This window comes from Lepidochelys olivacea, assembly GCF_965140295.1.
Source record: "Lepidochelys olivacea isolate rLepOli2 genome assembly, chromosome: 1".
NCBI lineage: Eukaryota > Metazoa > Chordata > Testudines > Cheloniidae > Lepidochelys > Lepidochelys olivacea.
In genome coordinates this window covers 5,197,013-5,218,854 of record NC_140411.1, presented here as the reverse complement: position 1 = coordinate 5,218,854, position 21,842 = coordinate 5,197,013, and the positions used below count along the sequence as shown (strand labels likewise).

General features: G+C 48.7%; 3 protein-coding genes across 3 annotated transcripts in view; 1 reads left to right on the top strand and 2 right to left on the bottom strand.

Moving 5' to 3' along the window:
* Positions 1-20,728, bottom strand: part of LOC311532985 (olfactory receptor 52P1-like) — a gene marked incomplete at its 3' end in the record, with an annotated part of 76,613 nt that extends 55,885 nt beyond the window's left edge. Inside the window, exon 1 of the mRNA XM_084652007.1 lies at positions 20,601-20,728. The remainder of the gene's footprint in view (positions 1-20,600) is intronic.
* Positions 1-21,842, top strand: part of LOC311514510 (olfactory receptor 52N4-like) — a gene marked incomplete at both ends in the record, with an annotated part of 53,685 nt that overhangs the window by 6,062 nt on the left and 25,781 nt on the right. The gene's annotated exons all lie outside the window — the stretch shown is intronic.
* On the bottom strand, positions 10,978-11,916 carry LOC311532947 (olfactory receptor 52D1-like; the record flags this gene model as incomplete). The annotated part of the gene is made up of 1 exon (XM_084651972.1): positions 10,978-11,916. The coding sequence occupies one exon, from the start codon at positions 11,914-11,916 to the stop codon at positions 10,978-10,980; it is 939 nt and encodes a 312-aa protein (XP_084508098.1).

Genomic DNA, 21,842 nt, shown 5'->3' with positions numbered 1-21,842 from the left:
ACAATGTCACTGTAAAATTTGGTCTCAGGCTTAACAGGGTGTAGTAAGCTGCGTAGCAGGAGTAGGTATTAGCTCCCACAACACTTAAGAATATTGGCACCTTCTTCTCTGCTGTAACGTCATTTGCAAGAACAAAAAGCTCAAAATGCTCAGTATACACATGCCACTGCACTACATTCTCCTCCAAAGGTTCCAGTGGCCCTTCAAGTGTAGCCATGGTTTTAGTTTCATGTTTCAAAGTCAGTGTCAACAAGCCAGCACAGTCAGTGCAAACAAGCCAGTTCTCACCCCCTTCCAACAGCTAAAAGATTTTGGTAGTTTTTTTTGTTTGTTTGCCTTGACTTCTACTTCCTTCTGTGGCTGGGGCAGCACAGGGATCCCATTCTCGTCACCACTTTGTTGTATCCTTGGGGGCAGCACTTTAGGAAGAAATCACTTGAGACACAGAGAGCGGTGAGCCATGAAAGCAGCCATTTATTTTCCACACACTGAACTAACCAAGTCAGCCCAAACTGGCTGGGCTATCCCCTAATAGTCTAACTCAGTTGCCATAGGAACAACAAGGTGCTATTAGGATGACAACCAAACACACAACAAGCCAGAAGAGTTGAAGGCAGCAGTGCTGAAGCAGAGCTGGGGAGCTGCAGCTGGAGCAGACCAGAACCGGGAGCTGGATCCGCACAAACCTGCTGCACCAACAGGGAGCCACGGCTGAGCTAGAGTAGGGAGCTGCAGGGACAGAGCCAGGACAGTGGATGCCGGCAACTAGTAACAAGGTAGCCGATTACAATGAGCAGCTCAGGAGAGCAAGGTGGGGCCATGGACAGAGGGCCCAGCACAGGGAGATGTCACCAGACAAGAGGGCCCTGAAGACTGGACTCAGGAGAGAGGACGTCAATCTGATGTAGGGCCAGGTGCTGGGGAGAAGGGTCCTGCCACCTAGAGCCTGAGGGTGTGTGGCCACTGCAAAAGCCAGTGTCTGACTTGGCAGTATCACCACAGAACAACGAGAAGCTGGCAGGGGGCCTGGGACGTGTGATTCAAAACCATCCTCTGAGGTGTCCATAACCTCTCTTTGCCAGAAACTGGAAAGGAGAAACGGGGGATGGATGACTTGATGATTAGCTCTTCTGTTCATTTCCTTTGAAGCACCTGGCATTGGCCACTGTCAGAGGGCTAGATAGTTCTTATGTTCTTCTAAAGAGCAAATTGTTAGGTGGTTCCTTTTTCCGAGGTTTTCCTTTCCGCTCTGGAATCACACCATGATAGGAAAATAGTTCCTGATTCTCTTCCTGTTGGGAATATTTAGGTTATCCATATGTAACTCTTCTTCCAGGTACAGCCAGCAGCAACCAGGGCCAGGTTCAATATCTAGGAGTTCCTTTCTATTGACACAATACAGAACCGGCTCAAGCCCCCACCCAATTACCTTGGAAATGTACACACCACACTTAGGCACCTCTGAGAGGCAATACTTCCCCACTCTAGACAACTAACTTTTAATAAAAGGAGGGAAGTAACTAGGTATTCATTTGGGTACCGCCCGCAAACATTGGTCCTAAGCAAAAACCCTGAGTAAAAGACATCCCCCCGCAAGCAAGTTGGGCAGCATATATTTACCCTCAGGTTCTTCAGTCCAGCAACTCAAAATTCCCATTCACGATCCTTCTCTGTACCCCACTCACAGTTGCTATGCTTGCTCAGTGCAGACCCAGAGTTCAGAGGTGCATCTGCAGAGTTCACCTCCCTCCCACTCCCAGGTCAGGTAAAGAGGAACCCTACTGGCTGCGCTGCTCAGGCACTTGCTCACTACTCTTCTCTGCCACCTGTGCTGCTGGCTGGTCACCAGCCGCTCCTGCCAGCCCCCTGCTTGCTGCTCCTGCCGGCCACCTGCTCACTACTCTCGCCGTGCCTCTCCACAAATCCCCTTGCTGGTTGCTCATCATGCCTCTCCACTGCTGGGCTGCTGCCACTCATTTCACCTTCCTGCCTCACCAACCAGTTGAATTTCAATCACCTTCTGCTGCCACCTGCCTCTCTGATGTGACCTCTGCACATCAGTGTTGTAGCAGTTTCCAACTCTTTGCAGGCAGGGAAGAAACACTGTCCCATCTCAAGTGATTTCAGCTTTCGGTAATTTCAGTTCTTAGCAGCCAGGGCAGAAACACAGTCGTACCACAACTGCTGTTAGCTCAGATTGAGCATTTCATGTAACAAAGAGGCTCCTAATGAAGCCTATTTAGCTCTTTCTTTGAACAGTGGGAGAAACAGATTTAATCAGTCCAGGGAGGACCCAATGGAACTGTTTTCAGCTTCTTCATTGGAATGCCTGTCCCCACCCCTCATACATTCACAGGGCTCTGATATTCAAGCTTCTGGCTTAACAAGGTTCTTTCAACTGAGCATGCCCCCTCCTTTGGAACAACGTAATTGCAGTACTGATGTCCTGTATTCCTACAATAATTACAACATTGGCAACCATATTTCAATACCGCTGCATCCAGCACTAAGGTGATTTCTACCCAACACCAGCCAAAGTTGATCACTCTGACACCGCTGTAGCTGCTGAATATGTAAGCAGAGCATGAGTAAACTGTATTCACACAAACATTCTGTGACGGGGCAAGGCCAGATGGCTATAGGAAAGTAGTGGGAGACAGATATATTATCCAAAGATTAAACAAATCCCTGTTACCAGCAGAAGAAAATGGCAGCTGCTCCAGGTCTATTAAGACATCTGGGGCCAATGAAGAGCTTTCAAGAAGGCAGGGAGGACAGCTAGGTTGATTGGGACACCTGAAGTCAAGCAGGGACTGGCTGAAAGTAGTTAAAAGCCTCCCAGTTAGTCATGTGGGGGCACGTATCAGGAGCTGTAGGAGGAAGCCACGCTGCTGGGGAAACTGAGCAGTACAAACCATATCAGGCACAAGGAAGGAGATCCTGAGGTATGGATGAAGAAGATATTGAGGAAGTGGGGGCCACTTCCTACCACCTCCCTGCGAATGCCCCCAGGTCTCTGTCTGGGGTAAAGCAGCAGGAAGAGTGTCTGCTCACCCCAAGGCACCTTTTGGTGGTGGCATGTAACAAGGTCTTACTCCTTTCTTCTCTGGCAGCAACTGCCTTTTCCTGTGGTGTGGCCCAACCTCCGAGGGCCAGCTCAGTCCCAGGGCTCTCCCCTGCTGGGATAGTCCAAAGAGCAAATAAAGGGGATCAGTCAAGTCCAGCATTCATATGAGAGATTAGTGCTTCCCTCTCAGGCTGTCCCTGCAGCAGGCTCTCCCTTCCCTCATGGAAGGATCTTTGGGCAGTTGTTCAGGGGGAGATTCTGCCTTCCCTCAGATCCTCTCCCCTGCTGCTGCCTATAGCAGGTCTGCTCTGCTCCCTGGTCTTCCACAAAATGAGCTGCTTCCCTGCCTTTATGCCCGTCTCAAGCACTTTTCTTCAGACTTGATTTCTCTTCCCCATTTTCCTGATAATTTACTTTCAGAACGTTTGGCTTCTTTTAACTGAATTTGAAATGAAGCTACAAGTTCGGTGGTTTTGAGAAGTAATCCTGCTGCTTTGGATAGCTCTGTGTTTTGTCTGTTTTGTATAGGTGTTTGTCTTTAGATTTCAGAGTAACAGCCGTGTTAGTCTGTATTCTCAAAAAGAAAAGGAGTACTTGTGGCACCTTAGAGACTAACCAATTTATTTGAGCATGAGCTTTCGTGAGAGTGAGCTGTAGCTCACGAAAGCTCATGCTCAAATAAATTGGTTAGTCTCTAAGGTGCCACAAGTACTCCTTTTCTTTTTGTCTTTAGATTGTAGCAGTTTTGAATCAGCATTTAACATTTCCAGAATCTTTCTTCAGAGCACAATGAGAAGAACAAAATGAAGATCGAACTTTAATAATGGAGGCTCATAAAATTCATCGGCATTTTTGCTCAGGAGAATTATTTTTCTGGGTGGCTCCATTGTGTCTAAATACTGAATGTGAGAGGAAGGATTCAGAGTAGCAGCTGTGTTAGTCTGTATCCACAAAATAAATGTGTTAGTCTCTAAGGTGCCACAAGTACTCTCGTTCTCTTTTTGAGAGGAAGGAGTGTTTCATACTGGTTGTTGATCAATTGTGTGGACAATTGCTTGACCAAGCTTTGATTTCTTAACATTTGTTCAAGAGGCCAAATAAACCATGTCAGGTTTCGTGCTCTAACCCCATAATAAAATACCACAGGGAAAAGCTATTATATGTTTAAAGGTTCAGGTTCACCACTGCTGGGCCTCCTCCTGGTCGTTGGGAATTAGCTCCTCGAGCCGTGGGAAGTTATCTGCCTTACCACTGGCCCCCGTGTCTCTCCCAGGACCCGGTGCCCCTTTCTCTGGGGTGCTGCCCCCCTGGTAGTACCACCCCAATCTCAGGTTCTGGGTCTCTCCAACCAGGGGAACCCCCAGCCTCTAACCCCACCTCACCTCAGTCTGGGCTACTGCCAGTCCCCACTTAGCCCCTTGTATCGGGGGCAGACTGTAGCATACATGCCACTCATCAGCAGCCAGGGGGTTTTGGACCTGCTGCCTCCACTTACATATGGGCTGCCCCTCTGCAACCCTGCACCTATTTCACAAGCAGCCTGAGGCTTTCCAAGTCGAAGCTCCCAGTTCCTCTGGCCCTTCCCGAGCCCTGCTCCAAACTGGGAGACCTGCTTGGCACCTTGCAGCCAGGCCCTTCTCCCTCTACAGGCAGAGGGAGACTGACTGGGTTCCTGGCTCACAACCTCTTTTAGGGGCCAGCTGGGCCTGATGGAGCCACAGCTGCGGCTGCTGCCTTCATCAGCCTGGGTTTCCCCCCACAGCCCCAGCCTTCTCCCCGGGATGGCCTCATCCCTGTCAGGGCCAGAGTAGGGAACCACCCCACTACTGGAGAGAGAGGTCAGTCTGTTAGGGCTGCCCAGCTAGCTGGGGCTCTCCCTCCTCCTCTCCAGCCACCCTGGGCTGTTGCTGCTGGCTGGAGCTCTCTCCTTCCCTGGAGGACTACTGCTGCTGCTGCCACTGCTGCCGAGTGAGGAGTGGGGCCTGCCAGCCTGCCAGCCTGCCCCCAACACCCATCACCTGTGGAGGAAGAAGTCAGGACCCCACTCCTGCCACCTGTGAGGGGTCCTTCCTGCCTGGCTGCCAGGGTTGTTGGAGCTGCTGCTGTTGTGTTTGTCCCGGGGAGCTGCTGGTGTCTGGTGCTAGAAGAGGACTGACAGGACCGTCGGCTGCTGGGGGAGCGCACGGAGACTCTGGGAACCACTGTGGAGGGGGCCACTGAGGACGGAGTGATTATCGAGCTGCGCTTTTGTGGTGGGGGACCTGACTGTGTTTGTGGGGACATAGTGGGTGTGGCATGGAGCCTGCCCCCGTGCCATCTGTGTCCCTCCCCTGAATCCCACTGCCACCGTTGTCCCCTCTACCACTCCCACCAGCCACAGACCATCTACCTCAAGCTCCTGCCACCAGGACTCAGTGGCTTTCCTGGCTTGCCATGCCTGTTTCCTCCATTTGGGCCCCTTGGTTCCCTTGCCCCACCCCCAGCCTGGCTGCTCCCTTTCCTTTGCTGCCCCCCCTTGCCCTGTTTGGCCCTCCCTTTGTGTACCCATGCCCCCTCCCATGTGCTTGTGGGTCCCTCTCCCGTTTTGGTTGATCACTGCACCCCCCTGATGTTATTGTGACCTTCCCTCCCCTAGAGCAGCTAGAAGAGCTGGACATCCATCCTAGGTTGGTGACTGACCCCCCCAAGTCCTTGATAGCCCCCCTATCTGCCCCCTCATATTGGTGCCCTCCTCCCCTGCCTGTGTAAGGGGACTGTTGCCCCCTTATTAACATTCAGTGGGGGTGTTTTAGTGGCCAGCTCCCAGTACTAAAAAGGGGGAAAGGTCGATGGGGAATCAGGACCCTGAGACTGACAGCCCCCAGGAAGAATGGGGAGAGGCCAATGCTCCAGGTCAGCCTGAATGACAGGGCAAGCAGGCTAATCAGGGAGTCAGGAAGCCAGGGAGGTCCTGTCCTTATTGTGAGCTGGATTTGCCTGGGTCAGACAGAGTGGGGCCGACCTAAGGAGAAAGCAGGTGCCCGAGCTGAGCTGGGGGGCAGAGCTGGGCCAGATCCAGAGAGAGCAGACGTGTCCTGGGAGCGGAGCTGCAGCAACCAGAGGCAGAGGGGCCAGAGAAGCAGCCCAGGGAGCTGGAGGCAGACCAGCAGCAGCCGTGCAGAGACCGCGTGATGCAGCTGGGACTGGAGCTGTCCGGAGCTGGGTGCGGTGAGCAGCTGGGGAGAGCGAGGGGGACCCTGGGCAGTGGGCCCAGCACAGGGAGACGCCTCAGCCAAGAGGCTCCGCAGACCAGACTTGTATCGTAACCCCGACTCGGCAGGGGCAATAATGGGAAGAAGGGTCCTACCACTGAGAGCCTCAGAGCGTGTGGCCACCACCAGAGCAAGTGTCCAACCCACAGCTTCCCTGCAGCACAGCCAGGGCCTGAGCAGGAGGCCTGGCACTCACAAGGAACAGACTGTGAACTGCCTTGATGTTCCAGAGACACTGACTGCGAAGTTCCCTGCCACAGAGCGGGGTGATGTGTTTCCTTTCACCTTTCCCATTTTTCCTTATTCTTTTTAAAATTAATTGTTGATTAAATAACTTGCATTTGCTTTAACTTGTATGTAATGGTCAGTGGGTCAGAGAAGTGCCCAGTGCAGAGAGAGTACCCTGGAGTGGGGACACCCTAGCCTCTGTCCTAGTGAACGCCGCAGAGTTGGGGGTCGAGCCCCCCAGGAATTCTGGGCCCAGCCTTGTTGGGGTTATGAGGACTCTGCCAGACAGGAGCGTGGAAGGGGAGTCCTCAAGGGCAGGGATCCTTGGGGTGGACCCTGCCCCCCCCCCCACCTGCACTCCCAATGCTTCCTTAACCTGTACTTCAACCGCGGCTGCCGAACCACCAGCTATCGTCCCCACTGGGGCTCCAGCAGCAGCGGGCGATGGGCTGACCTGCACTGCTGCCACGTGTCTCAGCCACTCTTAATCTGGGGTAGCTGGCCCAGCTGGCGGGAAGGGCTGGGGCAAAAAGAAAGGAAAGAGCCCTGCTAAAAATACTTGGTCGTCCATGGCAGGGGCTTCCCCCACTGCTGCGGCTCCACCATCATCTGTGGCATCCCTCCCCGCTGCTCCCTCCACCAGCATCACAGGCGTCCCCTCTCCAGCCCCCAGAGTGTGCACAGATGGCGGCGGCCCCCCACCAACTCTTGTGTCATCTCTCCCAGCCACCGCCGCTGTTGCATCCCTAGCAGCCGGGGCCCCTTCCCCACCTTAGCCAGGAAGCATGGCGTCCATTGTCTTCTAGTGCCTGCCACACCCCACATGGATACCTATGTACGGGCATTGGCAAGGGGGGTGGGGCCCACAGCCATTGTGGTGGCCTCCAAAATGTATGGCAAGGTTGTCTTTCTCCTTGCCTCGGAGGCCGCAGCCTACAGGTGGTGGAGAAGGGACTGGCAGTAGGGGGCGTGTTCGTCCCCCTGGAGCCACTGGACGACCTGGGTGCCTGTGTAGTTCTGACCTTCATTCCTCCCTTCCACCGCAATGTGTAGTGCGGGTCAGCAGCTTATATCTTGGCATTTACCTTTCTGCCACACATCACCAGAGAACTGGCACGGTTTACAGGGCAGGGTGATGGAGCGGCTCCGGAGATGGACAGGACTACTCAGGTGCCTCTCCCTTCAAGGGAGGGTGCTAGTACTCAATCAACTAGTCCTGTCCATGCTCTGGTACTGGCTCAACACCCTGGTCCCGGCCCCAGGCTTCCTGGCAGACCTCCAGAAGGGGATTCTGGAGTTCTTTTGGCCAGGACTGCACTGGGTCTCTGCAGCGGTCCTCCATCTGCCCCTGGAGGAGGGAAGGCAGAGTCTGAAGTGCCTACACACTCAGGTCCATGTCTTCCGCATCCAGGCCCTGCAGAGGCTCCTTTATGGTGCAGGTAGTCTGGCATGGAGAGTACTGTCTCACACCTTCCTGAGTCGCTTCTGAGGCCTCCAATACGAAGAGCAGCTCTTTTATATTGAACTGAGAGGTCTTCTGCGAGACCTCTCCATGCTGCCGGTCTTCTACCAGGACCTCCTCTGGACCTGAAAATTGTTCTCTGTGACCAAGTCCATGGTGGCCACTGAGGGGGCAGATCTCCTCACAGAGCCCCTGCTACACAACCCCCAGCTCCGTGTGCAGGTGGCAGAGTCCCCCTCTTTGCGCCAGAGGTTGGTCCTGGCAGAAGTCACCAGAGTCGGAGACCTCCTGGATTACGACTGGGGAGACTGGCTGCATCCCCTGATGCTCGCTTAGCGTATACGGCTCTCCAGGACTTGTACTCCCCGGCCCGTACTTCAGGAGGTGAGGGCCGCTTCTCCACCCACTGCTCAGGTTTACCTCGACCTGGTCCTGCATTTGGGCACGCCCTGTCCACCCACCACCACAGGCCCTCCGGACCTTTTCATCAGACCCCTGCCCCGTGGACCCAAACAGTCCCCCGCCCCTTCTCCATGAGCCGGCTCCATGTCTTGCAGCCAGTTTGTTTCCAGACTGCACGAAGGAAACACCTGTACACGCTCGTCCTCCACACCCTTTACTTCCTCACCCTCGTCTTCCGCCCCGACACAAATATCCTGTTACGTTTCTGGCTGCACTTTTCCCCTTACCTCCTACTCCATGCACTCCCTGTCTGTGGCCCCACAAAGTCACTGGGACCTCCTGGTCAGACTCCTCCTGGCCCTGTCCAAAATGGCCATCTATAAAACCAGGGAGAGGAGGTTGGCCGATAGAGACTCCTGTGACTCATATATCCAGGCAGAGTTCCTCTGGGCGGTGTCCACTGGCTCCCTTAACGTATTTGAGGAGCAGTGGGAGCTGTCTGGGGTCCTCTGCTCTGTGTCCCCATCAGGATCCCTTCTTTTGACCCTTTGACCACACTCCTGTCCCTGTTATTTCATTAGTTGTCCCATGGAATCATTTGGTTTCCAGGTCCTGTAGATCCTCCCCTCAGGCTACGGGGTGGTGGAGGGGTTCTCATGCAGTGGGCTGGCTCCCGCCTGCCCTTTTCCCAGAACCCAATAGGTACAATATGATACCAGTCTCTGGGAAGCAATCTTGTGCAGTGATGTTACGTTCACCTTACGCAGAAAGTGTGCTCCCCAAAGTTACGCATTTCAGATTGTATCATTTCTATGAAGAATTCACAAGTTACACATCTCTTTACCCATCACTAAAATCCAACCCATCTGTTTGTCCTAGTTCCCTAATGTAAGTGGGGAAGTATTATGGGGAACTTTCCTGGCTTTTGCATTACCACAGAGGAATTTGCTTAGGAAAGGCTATGAGTCAAAACTCACACTCCCTTTTCCCACAGGCCTGCCTGACATCAAGGACTCCCCTTCCATTCTCCTATGGTCACTTAGGATAGGAGCTAGAATGTCCCCACTCCAGGGTACTCCCTTCACAGTGGATGATTCCTTGACCCCCTGATCACTAAGTTAAGTTCAATCCAAATATAATTTATTAAACAGCAAGTATAAGAATAATCATCCAAAAAAAAGGGAAAGGTTCACGGAAACAAGAAACCCTGCTCTGTGTGCATGGGGATATCACAAAGAGTCCTCTCTAGGATGCAAGGAAAGTTCATAGTCTCTTCCACTCCAAAATTGACTTCAAAAACAACTGCAAAAAGCAGAAAGAAAAGGAGTACTTGTGGCACCTTAGAGGCTAACCAATTTATTTGAGCATAAGCTTTCATAAGCTACAGCTCACTTCATCAGATGCATGCTTTGTATGTATATAAAAACATCTTCTACACTTTCCACAGTATGCACCCAACAAAGTGAGCTGTAGCTCACGAAAGCTTATGCTCAAATAAATTGGTTAGTCTCTAAGGTGCCACAAGTACTCCTTTTCTTTTTGCGAATACAGACTAACACGCCTGTTACTCTGAAACCTGCAAAAAGCAGTACATTATTTTTACTTAAAGGTGATGTCGTAGTTAAATACAGGAGTCCAGTTCTCAAAAACACACCATTTCCTAACTCTCACCAGTAAACTCTGGTTCAATGCCCTCAATTCCTATAGCAGCTTTCCTGTATTTGGACTTTCCCACTGAAACATTAGCACTATCCTCCAGGATTTGTGATGGATTCAACATAGAAAAAACACGTACATTTTGCTCAGCAAATCACTGTCCATATGATAAAGAACTTCAACATTGCCTTTTCTTTCTTTTTCTCTTTGGCTATCTGAAAGTGTAACATTTGTTTGTAAAACTGGACAAGAACAATTACCACAGAGGGACTAATGGAAAACTACTTTGCATCAAAATGCTACAGTGTCTTATGGTAGTCTTAGGGCAGGTCTACACTACAACTGGGATCGATGATCTGAGATCAATCCACCGGCGGTCGATTTAGCAGGTCTAGTGAAGTCCCACCAACTCGACAGCATATCACTCTGCAATTGACCCCCAAGAAGAAGAGTAACATAATCAATGGGAGATTTTCTCCATCGACAGCCCCCTCTCCACCTCCCCACAATGTAGAACCCGCTGTAACTTGACCTAAGGTACATCGACTTCAGCTGCCTTATTCATGTAGCTGGAGTTGCATAGAGTAGGTTGACACGATGAGTAGGTGGACAGCGTGGTTGTATGGATATAGCCTTAGAGTTACGGAAAGGCTAAGTATCAGAGTGTGTGAGCAGGGAGGCTGAGGGGTGACAATAAAGAGGTCAAGTGATGGTCAGAGACAGGTAACTCAGCAGTGGAAAGAGCAGTGCTTAGTGATGGAGTGATAAGATGTTGGTTGGGAGGAAATTCTCAGACTGTGAACTTCCACAATGGTTAGCTCTACCAAACTGGGACACTGCACCCTTGATTAATGAGGAGATATGCTTTCCTCCCCTTGCCACACAGGTTTCAAGTCAGTGGCCCCAGGTAATCACCTTTGGCAGGTGTATTTGCCTACTCTGTCACGAAGCTCTTTGGTTTTGACCCCATAAATGATAGGGTTGAGCATGGGAGGGATGAGGAGATAGAGGTCAGCCAAAACAATGCGAACACAGGGAGCGATGCCTTGACCAAATTGGTTTGTGAGACTGGAGAAGAGTCCAGGAATATAATATGTCAGCATCACAGAGATGTGGGTTGTGCAAGTGTTGAGGGCTTTCTGGTGGGCTTTGTTAGAGGAGATTCTGAGGACGGCCCTGATGATCAGACCATAGGACAGGGCAATGAGCGTCAGGTCAAACCCATTGATCACAAACATTAACACCCAGCCGTATATCCTGGTGACTGTGAGGTCCCCACACATCACCTTCTCCACAGCTAGGTACTCGCATTGCATGTGTGGGATAATGCGGTTGGCACAGAATGGCTGCTGACTCAGGAGCAGGGGTAGGGGCAGAATGAAGAGAACAGCTCTTATGAAACCTACAAGTCCTAGCTTAGCTATTTGTGCATTGCTGAGGATTGTGGCATATCTCAGAGGGTTACATATGGCAACGTAGCGATCAAAGGCCATTGTCACGAGGGTGGCTGAGTGCGTAACAGAAACCGTGTGGAGAAAGAACATCTGGGTGAGGCAGCCAGTCACAGTAATGCCTTTCAAGTTGAACCAAAATATGCCCAGTGCCTTTGGTACGACAAAGGTAGGTGTGGCAATGTCTGTAAGTGCCAGTATGCAGAGCAGCATGTACATTGGCTTCTGCAGAGTCTGCTCCATACCTACGACAGACAGAAGCGTGACATTTCCCAACAGGCTGACAATGTAGAATGTAAAGAAAGGGATGGAAATCCAGATGTGGGCAGCCTCCAGGCCAGGGATGCCCGTTAGGATGAAAGTTGAAGCATCAGAGTTGGTGAAGTTAAGAGCTGCCATGAGGCGGTTGATGCGTCGATATGACTCAGAAATGCTCAAGGTGCCTGTAAAGGGAGAAAAGCACAGCAAGGGGGTTACATGCTTTTTAAACAAATAATATGGTAAATATGTTATAGTTATGAACATTCTCGGAGTCTTCTTGAGTGAGGAGTGAAAAACCACCAACGATGTCACTCCCTACTTTCTACAGATTTAGCATAAGGTGGGAACCCTTTGTTTCAAAACTTGGTTTCCAGACTAGTTTGTGGGAAAATTACAGACTCCCCAAGATTGAGTCCAGAGTTATGTGGCCTGGTCACATGGCCTTGTAGAGTCATAGCATCCATTACGTTGAGTCTGTCTGAAGCATTACCAGGGAGGCTCACCAGGTGGGAGATCACTTTCTCTTAAGGCCTATTGTTTCCGCCAATGTCACATTGCCCTGAATAGGCCCTTCCCAACCAGCTATCGAGACTGAAACCAAGTTCCCTATTGGTTGTTACCCAGTTGTAACTACATTTGAAATGCAGAGAAGTACTAAATATTCAGAGCTTCTGACAAAAATCATAAATGCATACAAAAAGGATAATCATATTCAGAAAGTCATAACATTTAAATAATAACAAATAAATTGGTTAGTCTCTAAGGTGCCACAAGTACTCCTTTTCTTTTTGCGAATACAGACTAACACGGCTGTTACTCTGAAACATTTCCAATGACATCGTACATAACCCATATTGCAATGGGGTACATTGTCACAAAAATGTCAATGGTTACTTCTACCAATGAAATGCCTGAAGTTACAGAACAACAACAACTGGAAACAAAACTGAGTAAAGTTTGTGACACCCAGATTGTATTCTATGGCTTGTCAGGGCAAAGAGACCCTGAAAATCCCCAAACACACTCTGTAGCAAGAAAGGTCCCAAAGCTGGCCTTGGACCAACAGTCACAAAGAAAAATATAATCTCAACAGCACTGCCCACCTGTCCACCTACATGCTGCTCTGCGACCCTCTGATGTTCCCCTCTGGTGATATTTAGACTGGTGATCTGTTAGGTCACCCCAATCCTTTACTCTGGGAGCCAGCCTTCCTCTGCTCAGCTGTGAGAACTTCACTCCTGGCCTGTTCACACACAGTCTCTGGCATGTAAGCTGCTCCTCGGCTTGTGCAACCGAATTACACTAGACAATATCTCCAGTCCCAGACACAACCCAAGAAACCTCCCTCTTGCAGGGTCCAGCTATGCCCGCAGGACACTGCAAGCTTAAATGAGTTTGTCAATTTAACAAAGAAATTGAGATGCACCAGGCTTTTTATCCCAAGGGGAGTCTCTGTCACGCTTCAAACCAAACACACTGCTTCAGGTTAGTATAAACAACAAATGTATTAACTACAAAGACAGATTTTAAGTGATATTAAGGGGTAGGCAAAAAGTCAGAGTAGTTACCAAAAGAAAAGAAAATGTAAGCACACTGTCATAAATATAAAGGGAAGGGTAACCACCTTTCTGTATACAGAACTATAAAATCTCTGCTGGTCAGAGGCAAAACCCCTTCACCTGTAAACAGTTAAGAAGCTAAGATAACCTCGCTGGCACCTGACCAAAATGATCAATGAGGAGACAAGATACTTTGAAAGCTGGAGTGGTGGGTGCGGGAACAAAGGGTCTGTCTGTCTGTCTCTGTGATGCTTTTGCCAGGAACAGAACAGGAATGGAGTATTAGAACTTGTTAGTAAGTAATCTAGCTCGAAATGGTTAGATTTCCATTTCCATTCCAAATTAGATTTCCTTTTCTTTAAATGGCTGGTAAATAAGCTCTGCTGAATGCAGTGAATATTCCTGTTTTTGTGTCTTTTTGTAACTTAAGGTTTTGCCTGGCGGGATTCTCTATGTTTTGAATCTGATTACCCTGTAAGATATTTACCATCCTGATTTTACATTGCTGATTCTTTTACTTTTTCTTTAATTAAAATTCTTCTTTTAAGATCCTGATTGCTTTTCCATTGTTCTTAAGATCCAAGCGTTTGGGTCTGTGTTCACCTATGCAAATTGGTGAGGATTTTTATCACGCCTTCCCCAGGAAAGGGGCTGTAGGGCTTGGGAGGATATTTTGGGGGTTAGACATCTCCAAGTGGGCTCTTTCCCTGTTGTTTGATTAACACACTCGGTGGTGGCAGCATATGGTTCAAGGACAAGGCAAAGTTTGTATGTTGAGGAAGCTTTTAACCTAAGCTGGTAAGAATAAGCTTAGGGGGTCTTTCATGCAGGTCCCCACATCTGTACCCCAGAGTTCAGAGTGGGGAAGGAATCTTGACATGGTGGGAGAGTGGTGGGATCATTTTAAGATTTTTTTTTAGATGCTTTTGAGATTTTTTTTTCATCATTTTGAAGCAGAAGCACAATAGGATTTTAAAAGGACATTTTTTCCCCTTTGGGCTGCTTAGAAACAGGTTTTAAGCTGAAAGCAATTAGAGTATTCCTGTCTCTGCCTGGGGGCCAGAGCAGCAAGTGTAACCAAGGGATTTGTCTTTTTTGAGCAGGAGTTTTCTCTACCTCAGTGCAGGGTACTTAACCTCCTGCAGGGAATGCACAAGTTTTTCACAGACCTGAAGAGGTTTTTCGTTCTTGTTTGTTTATTTAAGCTAAGAGCAACTAGGCGTTTTTTCTGTCTATTTGCCTGGAGACAAAGGATTTTTTCTGTAGGCTGAGAATAGGCTTTTCTGTAGGCTGAGGGTGTTCTTGAGGAAATAGAAAGATGCATCCTAGATGGTAAGCCCAAAACTGTAATCGAGGCGGGGGAGATTGGAGCCAAATGGGTGGAGGTGGCAGAAATGAAAAAAAAAAACTGTTCGTAGTTGGAGCGGATACCAGAAGGGACAACCTCAGACCACACCCTACTACTGGGGGCCGCCCAAAGCCCCAACTACACACCAAGGAACACTCCAGACACCTTATTGTCCCGCCACACCAGTGACCCATCAGCTGGACGATGTTTTAAATGTAACGAGCCGGGGCATGTAAAGGCCAACTGCCCCAAGAACCCCAACAGATTACAGTCCATTGCACCGGAATCACACCAGAGGTCCTCAGGCCCAGATGCCTCCCAGATACACTTGGAGTGGAGGAAAACTGTGAGTGTGGGCGGGAAGAAGGTCACCGCGTGGAGGGACACTGGAGCACAAGTGTCAGCTATCCATGCTTCCTTAGTGGACCCGAATTTAATCAACCCAGGGATCCAAGTGACGATTCAACCCTTCAAGTCCAACTCTTTCAATTTGCCTACAGCCAAGTTGCCTGTCCAGTACAAGGGCTGGTCAGGAACGTGGACTTTTGCAGTCTATGATGATTATCCCATCCCCATGCTGTTGCCAATCAAGTGAAGCTAGCCAAGAGGGTGGGAATGGTCACCCGCAGCCAGGCTAATCTGTCACGCCTAGCTCTCTTCTGGAAACTTCTACCAGGACCCGGTCAGAGGTGATGGAACCGGAGCCCAGGCCACCGTCTGCACCACCAGCAGTGGATCCAGTCCCAGAGACCCAAACGGAGCCAGTCGCAGAACCGGAACCGGCGATACAACCAGCACCAGACCCATTGCCAACACTGATTTCAGTACTTGCAACCCCAACACCAGAGGACCCGACCAAGCCTGTACTGGCAGCAGCAGATAACCCTACTAAAGAGGCTCAGCCGGAGCCTGAACCCCAACATAGTGCACCAGCAGAGAGTGGTTCACAGTCAACAGAAACAGCCCCATCATGTGAATTGCTTCCAGAGGGACCAAGCCCAGATCCACAATCCAATGAGGAACTGATGTCTCCAAACTCAAGGGAACAGTTTCAGACTGAACAAGAAGCAGATGAAAGCCTCCAGAGAGCTTGGATGGTGGCATGGAGCAACCCACCACCTCTCAGCTCTTCTAATTGATCCAGGTTTGTTGTAGAAAGAGGACTTTTCTACAAGGAAACTCTCTCTGGTGGACACCAGGAAGACTGGCATTCTCAGAGACAGTTGGTAGTTCCAACTAAGTACTGGGTCAAGCTCTTGAGCTTAGCCCATGATCATCCTAGTGGCCATGCTGGGGTGAACAGGACCAAAGACCATTTGGGGATGTCATTCCACTGGGAGGGAACGGGGAAGGATATTTCTACCTATGTCCGGTCTTGTGAGGTATGCCAAAGAGTGGGAAAACTCCAAGACTAGGTCAAAGCCCCTCTCCAGCCACTCCCCATCATTGAGGTTCCATTTCAGTGAGTAGCTGTGGATATTCTGGGTCCTTTTCTGGAAAAGACATCCAGAGGAAAGCAGTACATCCTGACTTTCATGGATTTTGCCACCCGATGGCCGGAAGCAGTAGCTCTAAGCAACACCAGGGCTAAAAGTGTGTGCCGGGCACTAACAGACATTCTTGCCAGGGTAGGTTGGCCCTCTGACATCCTCACAGATGCAGGAACTAATTTCCTGTTAGGAATTATGGAAAGCGTTTGGGAAGCTTATGGGGTAAATCACTTGATTGCCACTCCTTACCACCACCAAACAAATGGCTTGGTGGAGAAGTTTAATGGAACCTTGGGGGCCATGATATGAAAATTCATAAATGAACACTCCAATGATTGGGACCTACTGTGGCAGCCATTGCTCTTTGCCTACAGATCTGTACCACATCCCAGTTTAGGGTTTTCACCATTTGAACTTGTATATGGCCGTGAGGTTAAGGGGCCATTACAGTTGGTGAAGCAGCAATGGGAGGGATTTACACCTTCTCCAGGAACTAACATTCTGGACTTTGTAAGCAACCTACAAAACACCCTCTGAACCTCTTTAGCCCTTGCTAAAGAAAACCTACAGGATGCTCAAAAAGAGCAAAAAGCCTGGTATGATAAACATGCCAGAGAGCGGTCCTTCAATGTAGGGACCAGGTCATGGTCTTAAATGTGCTCCAGGCCCATAAAATGGAAGTGTGGTGGAAAGGGCCATTCACGGTCGAAGAGTGCCTGGGAGTTGTTAATTATCTCCTAGCATTCCCCACCTCCAACCGAAAGCCTAAAGTGTACCATATTAATTCTCTAAAGCCCTTTTATTCCAGAGAATTAAAGATTTCTCAGTTTACAGCCCAGGGAGGAGATGATGCTGAGTGGCCTGAAGGGGTCTACTATGAAGGGAGAAGTGCTGGTGACGTGGAAGAGGTGAACCTCTCCATGACCCTTGGGTGTATGCAGTGACAGCAGATCAAGGAGCTGTGCACTAGCTACGCTCCGATGTTCTCAGCCACCCCAGTACTGACTGAACAGGCATACCACTCCATTGACTTAAGTAATGCTCACCCAATGAAAGTCCACCCTACCAGGTGTCTCCTCAAGCTAAAACTGCTATAGAATGGGAGATCCAGGATATGCCACAGGTGGGGGTAATCTGCCCCTCTGGCAGTGCATGGGCATGTCCAGTGGTTCTAGTACCCAAACCAGATGGGGAGATACGTTTTTGCATGGACTACCGTAAGCTAAATGCTGTAACTCGCCCAGACATCTATCCAATGCCACGCACAGATGAAGTATTGGAGAAACTGGGACGGGCCCAGTTCATCTCTACCTTGGACTTAACCAACGGGTACTGGCAGGTACCGCTCGATGAATCTGCCAAGGAAAGGTCAGCCTTCACCACACATCTCGGGCAGTATGAATTTCATGTACTCCCTTTAGGGCTGCAGAATGCACCCGCCACCTTCCAAAGACTTGTAGATGGTCTTCTAGCAGGATTGGGAGACTATGCAGTCGCCTACCTTGATGATGTGGCCATATTTTCAGATTCCTGGGCAGAACACCTGGAACTTCTACAAAAAGTCTTTGAGTGCAAAAGGGAGTCGGGACTAACTGTTAAGGCTAAGAAGTGTCAAATAGGCTGAAACAGAGTGACTTACCTTGGACACCAGGTGGGTCAAGGAACCATCAACCCTCTACAGGCCAAAGTGGATGCTATCCAAAAGTGGCCTGTCCCAAAGTCAAAGAAACAGGTCCAATCCTTCTTAGGCTTGGCCGGATATTACAGGCGATTTGTACTGCAATACAGCCAAATCGCTGCCCCACTGACAGACCTAACCAAAAAGAAAGAGCCAAATGTCGTTCAGTGGACTGAAGAGTGCTGGAAGGCCTTTCACCAGGTTAAAGCCACACTCATGTCCGACCCTCTGCTAAGGGACCCAGACTTTCACAAACCGTTCCTAGTAACAAGAGATGTGCCTGAGGGTGGTGTGGGAGTAGTCAAAATGCAGGAAGGACTGGATCAAGAATTCCACCCTGTAGTGTTTCTCAGCAAGAAGTTGTCTGAGCGGGAAAGCAACTGGTCAGTCAGTGAAAAAGAATGTTACGCCATTGTCCACGCTCTGGAAAAGCTACACCCATATGTTTGGGGAGGGTGTTTCCAGCTGCAAACCAACCATGCTGCTCTACAGTGGCTTCATACCACCACGGGAAATAACAAAAAACTTATTCGGTGGAGTTTAGCTCTCCAAGATTTTGATTTCGACATCCAATACATCTCAGGAGCTTCTAACAAAATGGCTTATGCACTCTCTCCCGAAAGTTTCCCAGAATCAACTGGTTAAAATCATCCTTGAGATGTGGAAAATATTGTTAGTCTTTATATACTTGGTAGTATATGTAGAGGTGCATGTGTCTTATTAATTCTGTTTTCTCCTAGAGCTCCATGAAGAAATCCCAGCCAGTGTTTCACCCTAGCTGAGATTTGGGGAGCGTGTGATAAATATAGAGGGAAGGGTACCCACCTTTTTGTATGCAGAACTATAAAATCCCTCCTGGCCACAGGCAAAACTCCTTCACCTGTAAAGGGTTAAGAAGCTAAGATAACCTCGCTGGCACCTGACCAAAATGACCAATGAGGAGACAAGATACTTTCAAATCTGGAGCGGGGAGAAACAAAGTCTCGCTCTGTTTGTGTGATTCTTTTGCTGGGAACAGAAGAGGAATGGAGTCTTAAAACTTAGAAATTAATCTAGCTAGATATGTGTTAGATTCTGTTTGTTTACATGGCTGAGAAAATAAGCTGTGCTGAATGGAATGGATATTCCTGTTTTTGTGTCTTTTTGTAACTTAAGGTTTTGCCTGGCAGGATTCTCTATGTTTTGAATCTGATTACCCTGAAAGGTATTTACCATCCTGATTTTACAGAGATGGTTCTTTTATTTTTTCTTTAATTAAAATTCTTCTTTTAAGATCCTGATTGCTTTTTCATTGTTCTTAAGATCCAAGGACTTGGGTGTGTTCACCTATGCAAGTCGGTGCAGATTTTTATCAAGCCTTCCCCAGAAAAAGGGGTGTAGGGCTTGAGGGGATATTTTGGAGGGTAGACATCTCCAAGTGGTCTCTTTCCCTGTTCTTTGTTTAACACGCTTGGTGGTGGCAGCATAGAGTTCAAGGACAAGGCAAAATTTATACCTTGAGGAAGTTTTTAACCTAAGCTGGTAAGAATAAGCTTAGGGGGTCTTTCATGCAGGTCCCCACATCTATACCTTGGAGTTCAGAGTGGGGAAGGAACCTTGACACACGCAGTCTCAACTCTCAACTCTATTAGACTTGGCAATATCTGGATTAAGCATTTTTCTCACCCCACTGTATATTGCAGTCCTTAATATACAAGTTTGTTCTTTAAACCCTCAGTCAATGTGGTTTGGAGGGCACAAGTCCAGGCATGTCTGGGGGGCATTGCTGAGTCTCTCCAATTAAGGTTGCCCAATTCCCTTAGTGGGGCCTCATGCACGTGAGTCATTGCATTGGAGCTCCCTTGCTGGACAATGGGTGTTGATGGGTTGTTTGACACCCTGCCCCTCTATTGGTCACTTTCCTTGCTGTTGCCTCTGGGGAGCTAATATCTGGCTGATTCCCCAACTTGCAGCATGTTTTAGTGACCGCCATACAACACCATTCTCATAACTCTATATACATTAATGATGCACATGTATGGACAGAGACATGACTTTCAGCAGATCATAACCTTTCCCCTGAGACATTACAAGGCATGCTTCATATGTAAAATCCCATTTATATGAAAATGAGGTCTATGATGGTTACAGGATGCTCCCCGATGATAGAGAATGTGTCACCTCATCCCTTAGTTTGCTGCAAGAGGTTAGTCACTGACTACCTCAACGGCAGTGTGTGTTACAGTTCTCTTGGTACCCAGCCATCAAGGCCATGAGGTGGTGTGCCTCAGTTTCCCTATTGGGACACTGCAAACCAGGTTTCTCTGCTGTGATCTGATTTAATTCTGTTTACAGTTATTATCTATGAACTAGACTTACCATAAGGTTTAACATCAGTCATCAAATTCTTATCCCAAAACTTTACATTAATACCATTTTTTTTAAATCACAGATGGGTGTTTACAAGTATCTTTATGCTACCACACCCTCTGTTCAGATACTGTAGTTTGAGGTTAGTTCGTTCATTATCCATGGTGTCCTTTGACTCTCTCCCAAGTAATCAGTCAATGGCTTGTCTTTCCCTCCAGTGTTCCCGTCTGTGTGGGCTCTGAATTTAATTGTGTTTCTGGAATTTTGGTGCCTCAGGGTCTGGGAAGATAGTTTTTCAGGGCGATCCTGCACATTGGCTGGCCCTTTGCCCCCTTTCCCTAGAGGACGGTGATCTGAGCTCTGTGGGCTAGGTGTGTTTACCCTTTGATCAGATGCACCGTTTTCCCAACAGCTTTCCCACGACTGCTTTCAGTGTCTCACCAGCCTGTGGGAAGACACCCCCTTCTCTGTCAGTTGGGCCATTTGTATTCTCACAAACTACCACCTGGCAACTTCCTGGTCTCAATTCCTCCCTTATCACAGGCATTGGAGCTGCATCTAAATGTAAAGAGACACAGATACTTTCCAAAAAAAGTATCAGAAATAGGGTCCTGAAAAACTGAGACCTAGACTGTGGTACCCTCTGCCACCCCCTTCTCTGTTCCTGTGAAGTCAGCTGTCTGACTGTTCCCATTCAGGACGTCAGTTACACAGTTCCCTCTCAAAACCTGGGTCACCAGCTGTCAGGGTTCCCTCCCCACCCTGAGCTCTGGGGTAGAGATGTGGGGCCCCGCATGAAACACCCCCTACGCTTATTTCTACCAGCATAGGTGAAAAATTCCCAAGGCACAAATCATTTCCTTGTCCTTGGACAGTATTACTGCCATTACCAAGTGATTTAGACACAAGTCGAGGAAAAAGGGCCACTTGGAGTCCTTCTTTCCCCAAAATATTCCCCGGAAACCCCTTCACCCCCTTTCCTGGGAGGCTTTAGAATAATATACTAACCAATTGGTTACAAAGTGAGCGCAGAGCAAACCCCTGGCTTTTTAGGACCCCGAAAATCAATCAGGTTCTTGAAAGAAGTACTTTATTATTATTTTGTTTAAAAAAGTAAAGGAATAACAGCTAGAAAATCAGGATGGAAGGTAACTTTACAGAGTAAATTAAAAAAAAAAATAAAACACAGAGGATTCCCGTCTGGGCTCAGCTTCAAAGTTACAATAAAACAGAAATAAAACTCCCGCTAGCATATGGAAAATTCACAAGCTAAAACAAAAGATAATCTAATGCATTTCCTTGTCTTGACTTACAATTTGTGTAATTTTAGATGTATCATTTCAGGTATCTTTTCAGGAGATGGTTTACCAGCTTGGTCTTTCTCTCTGTGTGTGTCCAGAGAGGGAACACACAAAGAGAGCACAAACAAAAACGCTTCCCCCCCACCCCAGATTTGAAAGTAACTTCTTTCCTTATTGGTCCATTTGGCCAGGTGCCAACCAGGTTATTGCAGGTTCTTAACCCCTTACAGGTAAAGGGATTCTGTACCTCTGGACAAGAGGGATTTTATCTTACCATATACATGAAGGTTGTTACCCTTCCCTTTATATTTATGACACAGGCTGAGTACATGGGTTCAC